Consider the following 12,112-nt stretch of genomic DNA (forward strand, 5'->3'; position numbering starts at 1 on the left):
ATTTTAGCTGTAAACAGTAAGTGTAGATAACCTAAAGTGTTGGGAAATGGTACAACTGTCATGAGTCCTTAGTGTTCTCCTGTACTTGTGCAGATATGCACAAAAAAGCTTCAGTTTTTTGTGAGAAAACCCCTAAGTAAAGTTATTTTAGCTGTAAACGGGAAGCGTGGAATACCCAAAGAACTGGAAAATGGTACAGCTGTCATGAATCCTTCCTTTTCTCTTATACTTGTGCGGATATGTACCAAACAACTTCGGTGTTAAAAGAAAAAGTTTCAGGTTTTAGTAAGAAAGACCCCCAGTAAAGTTATTTTTGCTGTAAACGGGGGGCGTTTAAGCAAAGAACAGATTTTAATGAGACAACCCCCCACTAAAGTTATTTTAGCTGTCAACAGGAAGGGAGGAAGACCCAAAGTCCAGGAGGCGTTTCTTCACATTGATCTGACTTTCAGAGCCATGAATTACCTGACTTGTTCTTTAGGCGGAGGAATAGGAGTGGTAAATCTAGCGTAGGGACATTGTTTTTTTATGAATAGGCCCCTCTCCCGTCTCCAGGGAAACACTTTCAACTCCTGGCAGCAGCCAACAGTTTGGGCACAGAAAGGCCCACTATGGGGTCCTCAGGGGAAGACAACAGATGTTCCTGATTAACTTTGCTCACAGACCAGAAGTGTTTTTCACAGTGCTTGCAGATGGATAAAACAAAAGTTGGACACAATTAAAATTTCATGTTTAGCAATATTTATTTGGAAAAATAGTCTTGGCTAATTCCTTCATTCAAAAACGGTAAAGGAGACGGTAACATAACAATTTGTACAGTACAATCCCTCTTAAATAACATTTTCTTTAAAAAAAAGTCCCATTGACCTGAAGTGCCTTTGCAAAATATCATCATTAATAAAAAAAAAGCAACTTAAATAATCATAACAAACATCACAAATATACAATACGAAATAAAAATAACACAAAATCATTAAATTAACTTAAATTAAATCATAATTTTAAACTTTTTTCTTGTTTTTTTCTTTCTTTATTTTACAAAATCTGTATCAAAAAGCAACATTTTATTTATTTAATTAAGACAAAAGTTTTCATGTCCCGAAAAGAAACTGAAAAGAGTTGAACAATACTATGTCATAAATGGTTTTGGAGGGCTTAGGGAAGGAAAACGCACTTCAGTGTACACAGCGATCAAGAATACATTACAGTCTTCACAGTGCAGCGATGGGTGCACAGCCCAAAAACAGCCTCGAGAAGAACAGGCCAGTATGGCCAAACATCCACCGTTTGATGCAGTTCCTACGCTCAGCAACACGTGTGGGTTAGAGAAAAGGCCTGGGTGCAAATGTTGCAAAAACAAAAAAATCGTAGCGTCGCACGTTAGCGCCACGAGACAGTGTCCGTTTATATTTTTTTACTATTTTTACTCCCCGATAAAAGGCAGAACAGAAAGCTAAGTGGCAGTTTACTTTCAACCGTAAACTTTGTATTTATACCCCGCCAGTTCTTATCCCACACGCTGCCTGCGCTTATTTTTTTCCAGTAGAGAACCAGCTCACTCTGAATATCAGTTAAACGTCTCAGTATCAGCAGCAGTCTCAAGGCGGGACACCTCCCCCTAGGGTTTAGAGCAGCATCTGAAGGAGTATTAAAACTCTCCCATAGAGCAAATGAGCAACGGGCAGCCCACTGGTGGCTCGTTACACCTGGAGGGACACGAGAAGACAAAAGAAGCGTTAGGGTTTGTTCGACAGACGACCACAGAGAGACGAGTTTCAACACTGAAATGTATAACAGAGTAAAACATCGGAAACTCACCTCAGTTGCAATTATACATTCGTCCTTTTCCTCTGACATCACAAACACAGATTTGTACTTGGTGTCCGCACATGCAGACATTTCTGGGGCGTTCTTTTCTGATGAATCGCTTTAAGAAAGAAAGACGTGGTTAGTTTTATCGTTCTTATAGCTTCAGTGCTACATTAGCATTAGCATTACATTACATTAAGCGCTTTGAGCACCAGGAAAAGCGCTATATAAATCACATGTATTATTATTATTAGAGACCGTCAGACAGATATTTACCATTTTAATCGTTTGCTGCGTTTCTCCTCGAACTCAAACGAGTCGTGGGATTGGCACTTGTCTTCGCTGGCCGCCTCCAGCATGGCTTCCTTCGCCGCCTGCTCGTAGTTGACCTCCTGTACGAGGTTGTAGTCTGAAGGCTGATGGCGGCTCTTGTAGCTGCTCCTCCCCGGTGGAGACCCCTCGTCAGGATCGCTGCTGCAGAAGTCCATCTTCTTGTTGATGTTTTTAACTCCCGGCGTCGGCATCATGCTGACCGCCAGATCTCTGTCACCTCGATGACAGTTGTTGGTCAGGTTGTTTATTGTCTCTACCTCACCAACTGTTTCTATTTGACCGCCCCGCTGGACTTTCGATCGGAAAAATCCAACAAGAACGGCGCATCCCGCCAGCAGAAGAAGAACCAAAGCCACGCCGGACCCAACGGCCATCCAGGGAATGTCGGACCCTCGGATCGCTGCGTGTTCTGGGAGCAGGAACTGGCAGTTTCTTCCTCCGTATCCGGGAACGCACGCGCACACGTAGCGGTTGTTCCTCTCGTGGCACGTGGCTCCGTTGTGGCACGGGTTGTGTTCACAGCGGCTGATTGGAGAGCTGCAGTTTCGCCCAGTGATCCCCGGCGGGCAGGAGCAGATGTATCCGTCGAGGCCTTCCTGACACGTGGCGCCGTTTCGGCACGGGTACATCGAGCACTCGTCCCCCGTGTGGTCGCAGTTCATGCCCGTGAAACCCTCGGGACACTGACACAGGTACGAGTTGACCAGATCCACACAGCGAGCACCTGTAGGCAGAATCAGACATGTTTAGTGTCAGAAAAATAACACTCGTCACCGGCTTGAGCTTCAATCTCAGGATCCATGTATTTGTGATCCTCTCCAGAATGGAAGTAGTCATCACATACAGAGCATCAACTAGTTCCTGAACAGTGTCCTTCACATGCTGATATCCAAGAGAGGGAGTTACACAGTCCCAAGATGGAGGAATAGAAAGCAGTATTCAATGTTTACTTCAGATTAGCTCCACGTCAGAAATCATGCTTGTCATATGTCTATCTCCATAGAGGCTGAATCATCATGTTAATCACATAGCTATCATATGCCTCAAACAGTCCTGATGCTCTTCTAGGTAATCATACATCCTGTCATGTACACAGCTACAGTTAGGATACCTTTGTTAGCATGTGTGCTCTCATATTGGAAGAGGACATTCACTATTTTCCCAACATTTAATAATGCTGGAGTAACATCTGATGGAGTAAGCACTCCTTTGTGCACCAGGCAATCCTCAAATTAAATACAGAGTTAAATCCCTAGTCGAATGTACGTTAGAGGTTCTTCAGTGTTTGAGATGTTATGTTTGCTCCCTTGTATCTTGTCTTAAATATTTGACTTTGTTGATGAACTCGATCTGACAATACATTATTATCGTACCGTATCGTATCTTATTACACGGCTATACACGATATTTCAGAGGTTGTTAATAGTTGATAAGCAAAATAACGACCGTTGCTAAGTAGGATCAAGGGTGAGAAAGGGAAAGAGGTTAAAAGACAGAGCGCTGGACGTCAGATAAATCAACAGAAGAAGACAGCGGAGAGATCTTAATCAGCCTCCCTTAAAGGTCCCCTATTATACTGTTCTTCATCAGTATATTACAGGTCTCAGATATATACAAAACATGTCTCTGAAGTGTTTGAAACACCAAACAGATCATTGCAGCATCCCATAATCCCCTCTGTTTCAGCCCTGTTTCCAAAGTGCTGATTCTCTGTGTGTTACTTTAGATGAAAATAAGGAGCCCCTCCCCACGCCCCTCTGAGAGACATTTGGTTACAAAGAACTCAATGGTGCTCTAGGAGGAGATTCAGGTGATAAGGTGGGGGGGTGTTACCTTGGTTGGTGATTGGCTAATGGTTACACAAGCCAACACATCGTTATGACATCATAAAGTGGCCAAAATCTGATCAGCTCATTTTCAGACAGGTTTTTATAAAAATGGATCAGGATTCAGAGTCTCTTTCCACAGAGGGGACACATGTAGATGTAGAAGAGACATGAAGAAGAGGGGACACATGTTGATGTAGAAGAGACATGAAGAAGAGGGGACACATGTTGATGAAGAAGAGACATGAAGAAGAGGGGACACATGTAGATGTAGAAGAGACATGAAGAAGAGGGGACACATGTAGATGTAGAAGAGACATGAAGAAGAGGGGACACATGTTGATGAAGAAGAGACATGAAGAAGAGGGGACACATGTAGATGTAGAAGAGACATGAAGAAGAGGGGACACATGTTGATGAAGAAGAGACATGAAGAAGAGGGGACACATGTAGATGTAGAAGAGACATGAAGAAGAGGGGACACATGTTGATGTAGAAGAGACATGAAGAAGAGGGGACACATGTTGATGTAGAAGAGACATGAAGAAGAGGGGACACATGTTGATGAAGAAGAGACATGAAGAAGAGGGGACACATGTTGATGTAGAAGAGACATGAAGAAGAGGGGACACATGTTGATGTAGAAGAGACATGAAGAAGAGGGGACACATGTTGATGTAGAAGAGACATGAAGAAGAGGGGACACATGTTGATGTAGAAGAGACATGAAGAAGAGGGGACACATGTTGATGTAGAAGAGACATGAAGAAGAGGGGACACATGTTGATGTAGAAGAAACATGAAGAAGAGGGGACACATGTTGATGTAGAAGAGACATGAAGAAGAGGGGACACATGCTGATGTAGAAGAGACATGAAGAAGAGGGGACACATGTTGATGTAGAAGAGACATGAAGAAGAGGGGACACATGTTGATGTAGAAGAGACATGAAGAAGAGGGGACACATGTTGATGAAGAAGAGACATGAAGAAGAGGGGACACATGTTGATGAAGAAGAGACATGAAGAAGAGGGGACACATGTTGATGAAGAAGAAACATGAAGAAGAGGGGACACATGTTGATGAAGAAGAGACATGAAGAAGAGGGGACACATGTTGATGTAGAAGAGACATGAAGAAGAGGGGACACATGTTGATGTAGAAGAGACATGAAGAAGAGGGGACACATGGTGATGTAGAAGAGACATGAAGAAGAGGGGACACATGTTGATGTAGAAGAGACATGAAGAAGAGGGGACACATGGTGATGTAGTGTATCGTATCGAACAGATTGCATGAGATAACCCTCCCTCCTGGACCAGTCTCTCTTACCGTTGGAGCAGGGCGTGGAGGAGCAGTGGTCGATCTTCTTCTCGCAGGTGAACCCGGCGTACCCTGTGGGGCACTGGCAGAAGTATCCTCCGTCTGGGTTGTCGGCACAGCGGCCGTCGTTGGAGCACGGCCCGTCGGCACACGTCATGGCACTCAGCTCACAGTTTTTGCCATAAAAACCGTGAGGGCAAGTGCAGGTATACGTGTTTTCCAAATCCTGCGAGGGGAAGAAATAGAAACAGGTTCGACATCAAGGTCTGTCTTTGGCAGCTGCTGAATCTTTTTGGATCTCAACATCTGTGAGATTCCCATTAGGTGAAGTTGAAACTAATGCTTTCAACTAACCTAATTACAGTTTTGTGAAATCTGTTGACATAATACATTTCATTAAAGTCAACGTTTCAGTTAACTACTTTTACTCTGGGTACTTAAAGTATGTTATGATGCTAATCCTTTTAAACCTAAGAACACATTTCAATACAGGACTTTTAATTGTAACTGAGTATTTTTACACTGTGGTATTGCTACTTTTACTTATAATCTGAACACTTCTTCCACCTACTGAGCCCCAGCTTGCACGATGTCTCTATCCTCCCTACTAAATTCTTTTTTTTAAAAAAGAAGACCAAACACTTACGGCACAGCTTCCTCCGTTGCGACAGGGGTTTCCGGCACATTCGTTGACCTGCATCTCACAGCTGGACCCAGTGAAGCCCGGTCTGCAGGAACAGGTGTAGCTTCCCTGACCCGTGTTGCTACAAGTGGCTCCATTCATGCAGGGCCTGTGGTGGGTGCAGTAGTTGAGATCTGGAGAGACACATGTGGATTAGCCACAGCTCAACACATGGCAGAACAACAGCAGCAGCAGCAGCGACAGAATGTGTTTTGTCCTCCGGCACACTTGACTCTTTCTCTTCTTCCAGTGGTTTTTTGTTTCCTTTTGAGCCCTCCCTGCTGTTCCTGCTGTTCACACCGAGACAACTGCTGCTCTGTTGTGGTTTCTGCACCACAGTGGTGAGACTGCTATGTTGCTATTTTGATCCTCTTCAATTTCTTTTTGTCTTTACGAGACTTTGAAATGTTGCTAAACAGTCCTTGGCCGGAGAGGAAAGATCCTGAGCAGAGCTACCCTAGATAAACTCGGCATATAAATCCCTTTTTGGCACTTTATATTCCTAGACACTCTCTTCCAAATAAGCATTGCTTACACTCTGACACAGATGTGGTGATTTGTCGAGGTTTCTAGGGAAGAGTTGGGCGACATTTGGTTTCAACGTCAGTTTCTTTTTTGGACATATAGTTTCTGTTTAATCAGCTTTTCAATGAACGATCTTCCAAATGTAGTTAGGGTCTCTTTGTTTATATGTCCATTGAAATGCTGTTGATGTAGGCGATGACATACAGCAAAGATCCTGAGCTGAACTAGAAAACTCTGCATCCATACACTTTTCTGTGACTCTCTTCACATTAAGCATGGCTTAGGTTATTGACAATTGATATAAACAAAGACACAGATGTGTCGATTTGCGAGATTTGGAGGAGGAATTTTGGCTAAAGTTGGTTTAAAAGTCACTTTTTTTGGACTTATCTGTTTATCCGTTTAAACCGCTTTTCAATCCCCATTCTTCCAAACGGTCTTTTTCTTGTTTACAAGAAAATGCTGATGATTTCAGACTTTTATGTAACCTTAACTTTCTAACCTAACACTTTTTGATCAACAAATTCCCCAATTGATATAAATCTAGACACAGATGTAGTGGATTGGCGAAGATTTAGTTTGGACATATAACGGTTTAAACAACTTTTCAATCTGCATTCTTCCAAATGTAGTTAGGGAATGCTCTTATTTATACATCCATCAAAATGCTGATGATTAAAGACTTTCAGGTAACCACAACTTTCACTTTTTAACCCAACTTTTTCATCAGCAAATCACCTATCAGTGCTCTCTGCTTCCTTTCCTTTCTAGCCTCACTCCTCACTCCTCACTCCCCCCCACACTCTCATCTCATCCTCACCTTGGTTGCAGAAGAGCCCCCCCCAGCCCTCCTGACAGTTGCACTGCCACGGCTGCTGGCAGGTCCCATGGAGGCAGCCCGGATAGCGGATGCACTCGTCGCAGTAGCGGCCTTTGAATCCCACTCTGCACCTGTTGTTGTCCAATTAGGAGGGAAACACCGGTCAGAACACTCACATTACTTCATGTGTCCCACTAATTCATTAATGCCCCAGTGAACAGGAGAAAAAACGTACTTGCACTCTCCGGGTTTCTCACAGAAGCCGTGCTCTTCATCGCAGCCTGGCAGGCAGATTGCTGTGGAAGAGAAAGAGAGAAGCTGTTAGGATATTTGTTTGCTTTTTATATAAATCTCAAGAAAGTCATTAAAAATCAAGGACAGGGAGGTGCTCTGAAACAACTGTAACGCTGACATATATATATTTGCTATCAACTAACCTAATACAGTTTTGTGAAATCTATTGACACAATACTTTTAAAGTCACCGTTTCAGGTTGTTCAGTGTAAACCCATTAGCTGATACCTTAAACTCCTTATCACCGTGGAAGAATGTTCTGCTTAACATAGTGCTGAGACAAAGGAGGGAGTGTGTGAACGTGTGTGTGCCACTGAGTCTACACACTCACACACACAGACCCCGTCAACCCACCCCACCACCCTCTTTTTTTTTTTTCTTCTTCTTCGCTGCGGGTCAAAACTCTTTTATTCATTCTGTGCACACACACACACACACACACACACACACACTCACACACTCCCCTTAATGTCTCGGATTGGGGCAGATAAGAGTGGACAGCTGGCGAGTGTGTTGCCAGTGCGCGACAGCTGCTCCATTGTCTCCTCTCTGCCGGCAGCTGCCCACTTCAAACAATACCTCCCCCGCCTCAGCCAATCAGCGCCCGGCCCACTCCCACAGTAACCAATCGGAAGGGAGCATGTACATTTATGGCACGCGTGAGATTATTCCCCAAAACTTTCCTTAGAATAAATCAAGTGGTCGTGTGTGTGTGTGAGGGAGGAGGAGGGGGTGCGCGTGGTGTTTACGCACAAGTTGCCTTCTAACGGCACTCAGAGGATCTGATTACAGACCCAACGTAGAAATTAACTTTTTATACGTTTTCCACAAAGAAAGATACTTAACTTGTATTAAGTTTAAAGTAATGGTGTTTTAACCCAAAATATCCTCTGTATCCATTGTGTGTGTATTTGGTTTAAAATATATGTTAAGATCCAGCTTCTCACACACCTCACATATGCTCCTAATAATATTACAGAAATAGAAACAATAAATGAACTTTGTAAATGTTCTTACAACCAAAGTGCATTACGTTTACTCTCTTTATAACCAGTTTAAAAAACACTACTGGGTGTTTTATCTCACAAAATATCATCTGCATCCTTTTTTTTGGTGTGTGTTTTAAAAGAGATGTTGTCTCCATCACCACACACACACACACACACACACACACACACACACACATGCACATGCTCCCAATACAATATCAGAGTTACTCACGTTCAGTGCAGTAGTGTCCCTTCCACCCGGAGTCGCACACTATCTCCCCCCGCTCTCCACAGGTGAAGTGGCCGAAAGCATCGTCTCTGGGCCGGCAGAAAACCGAGCACCCGTCCCCGTAGTAGTGCTCATCACACACGAACCGGTACGAGTACTTGAGCTCCGTCTTGCCTACAGTGTGCAGATCCTGGGACCATACCTCTCCCACAGTCAGGTGCCTCTGAGTGGTCATGGTGCTGATAACGCGGTCTGGAATATCTAAAATGCACATGTGGATGCAGAAAGTGAGGATTAAGGGATAAAAATGGTTTGAATGTGGTAAAAATGTTAGTGTAGTGGTGTTTTTTTCCTACCTGTCATGAGGTCGTCTTTGGAGTCGGTGTGTAATGCCTCAATGATCAGCGAGAAGGTCCCCTGGGAACACAAATGGCTTCATGAGACAGGTGGCCAGCGGAGATAACATCAGGAAGAACGCCCGAGGCGATTGTGCCTTATACACTCACTGAATGCAAACTGCGTATAACCTGATCCGCTGAAACTAAATACCTGGACAACTTTCAGCCCTTAAAGTGGTTGTCAGACAAAGTGCTGAGGCGCGTTTTTACGCACGGATTTACCCCCAAAAATGGCGCGATTTCGCTACCTTCACTTCTACTGTATCTGACATGAATGGGTGTACTTACAGGCCACGTGAAGCCGAAGTTAATCCTGACGGGGTTTGAGAACGAGCTCTCCGGGATGACATCGGGGACCTGGAAGGAGTTGGAGCCCAGAACAGGCGTCACAGCGCCGCCGTATGTGCACGGAGGCTCGGGGGATGCGTTGGGTTGGTAGTGCTTGAGACAAATCCTGAAGAAGGTTTTACAATCGCACTGCTGCTGGAAGGACGACATCAGGCCTCCTTTACAGCAGTTTTTGTTGCCCTGTATTCCCTTCTTGTTTAGGAACTCCTGCAACTTCAGCTCAAAAACTCCCGAACATAACCCCTGTGGAGGAAAGTTATTTTCATTAACTAAACACACACAGTACCGCCAGCGTGTGTGTGTGTTGTGGTGGGAGGGGAAGGGAAGGGGGGTTCATTGATTGTGAAATAGAGAATGTGTGTCTCACCTGGCACAGCATCATGGACATGACGGTGAGAGTCAGCAGGCTGACGCGCCGCATTTTAAATAAATACATAATAAATAATAAATAAATAAAATAAAAAGTCTCGGGGCTCGGCTTGTCCTCAGGGTGCCTGCTCCTCTTCAGTCCCTCTGAGGAAGATGCATTGAGCACGTTTCTGTCGCCTCAATGGGGTTTTCTCTCCCCTCCACTCTCATTCATGTCCCGAGGAACAAAAAGGATAAATCCCAAACCTTGAAAAAGCGAAAAATAGAAAAAAGCCACAAAACAAGATGTGTGTGCGTCAGAGAAGTCCTCCAGTTCCGTTATAATCCAGTGCGTAAAGAGGGGGGAAAGATGGGTTCCTTGTTTTTGTTTTCTTAAGAAAGTGGCTAAAGGAAGTAGCTTTGTTTGTGTCTAACCCAAGGACAGATTTGTCACTGGTCCAACATAATTCCTTCTCCCCCCTAATGTCTTTCCTCACTGTGAACTGTGCGTCTGTCTCCAGCCAAGGCCGCCTGCAGCCTGTTATATACGGCCTGACACATGCTATGCTAATAACATGCAAATAGTCACCCCTCCTCCTCCTGCGCGACTTCACCTCCCAATCTGGCCCGGCTCTCCACAATGGGGTCCCATGCAAGTAGCCCCCTTATTACCCCTGCAGCAGCAACGCGTTAATATCTCAGCCCAAAATGGAGACGTGTGAAAGTATTTTCGATATAATAAGAGTGAACATACAAAAAAAGGATCTGAGTGACTCCTACAGGCGGAGGAGAAGAATATCAGATAACCTGTTGAGGAGAAAAGATGAATGAAAGTGTCTACCTTTTATAACATATTGCAGGTTTAAGAGGTGGTCATGCTAGCATTAACAAGGCTAGGAGGAAATATGATTGACTTTGTATTACTTTTGTAATTGTTTTACAGATCATTAAGTCGTTTTCTTTACAATAAATGCCCAAAGTGTTTCAATTGAATCTGGAAAACGTTATCTCAGATGTTAATAGATCATAGTTTATTTTGAAATAAATGAAAATGTATATGTATCTCTTTTCTTTACACTAAAGTCTGAACAAGTTACATCAGGAACATGTTATCTGAGATTCAAAGAGTCCCACTGAACCCAAATGTAAAGAGCCACACACGCCAGGTTTCCTTTGACAGGAAGTTAATGGCGTGTGGTTGAATTGTTCCCTCCAGCTGTTGCCTCGCTGGACAATCCCCTTTGTTTTTAGGCGTCTTTACATGTTTTGGGTAAAATGCCAAAAACAAACCCCCTAAAAAGCAGCTTGAAGTTGATTCATAAGGAAAAAAAGGAGAACAAAAATGTTTTTGGTGAAACCCTGACTCAGTTAATTGTTTACACCCCTCCTCCACCTCCCCCTCTTCCTCCCTCTTTCATTACACTCCCCTCTGAATTTTGGCTATTTCTGGTTGTGGGAAGAATTCAGAAAGACTAAAGAAAGCATTCCTTGGCAGAGCTGCGCGGTGAGGTAAACGACTTTGAGGGGCTGGACGTTTCCATTTTGCTCCCTTTCTCCTCACTAACATTTTTTTTTTAACCGCGTGTGTGCATGCAAGTGCATTGATGTGTGTGTGTGTGCAAAAGGGCGCGCGCACCGGCTCGCGTGGCCAACATGAGGGGGAACTTTTGTTATTGTGTGTGTGTGTGTGTGTGTGGTGTGTGTGTATGTGTGTGTGTGTGTGTGTGTGTGTGTGTGTGTGTGTGTGTGTGTATGTGTGTGTGTGTGTGTGTGTGTGTGTGTGTGTGTGTGTGTGTGTGTGTGTGTGTGTGTGTGTGTGTGTGTGTGTGTGTTGGAGGAATAAGTTTGCTCTCCCCCCCCTCAGCTGTATGGTAATTCAGCCAGCACCTGCTCTCCCCTCAATAACAGCGGGAGCGCGCCTCCCTTAGCAGAGTGCGCGTCCACATGTCCCATACACAATACACTCTCCCCTTCCCTCCACACACACACACACACACACACACACACACACACACACACACACACACACACACACACACACACACACACACACACACACACACACACTTCCATTCACATCAAACAAACATAACCTGACAAATATCGCATATATTTTCCCCTAATTTTGTCTTTTAATATTGACCAAATGTCGAAAAAAATACATAATTTAAGTCGTGTGTGTGTGTGT

General features: G+C 44.1%; 1 protein-coding gene across 1 annotated transcript; it reads right to left on the minus strand.

The window, feature by feature from the left end:
* Positions 1-732: 732 nt before the first annotated feature.
* Positions 733-10,555, minus strand: dla (deltaA). The gene is made up of 11 exons (XM_034130190.1): positions 9,944-10,555; positions 9,517-9,819; positions 9,187-9,247; positions 8,834-9,091; positions 7,554-7,614; positions 7,319-7,449; positions 5,938-6,107; positions 5,301-5,517; positions 2,086-2,866; positions 1,819-1,927; positions 733-1,706 (listed from the first exon to the last, which is right to left on the minus strand). Exons 1-11 carry the CDS (start codon positions 10,010-10,012, stop codon positions 1,701-1,703), a joined length of 2,166 nt encoding a protein of 721 aa, XP_033986081.1. The 5' UTR covers positions 10,013-10,555; the 3' UTR covers positions 733-1,700.
* Positions 10,556-12,112: the final 1,557 nt, after the last annotated feature.

The sequence above is a fragment of the Trematomus bernacchii genome, unplaced genomic scaffold (assembly GCF_902827165.1).
Source record: "Trematomus bernacchii unplaced genomic scaffold, fTreBer1.1, whole genome shotgun sequence".
NCBI lineage: Eukaryota > Metazoa > Chordata > Actinopteri > Perciformes > Nototheniidae > Trematomus > Trematomus bernacchii.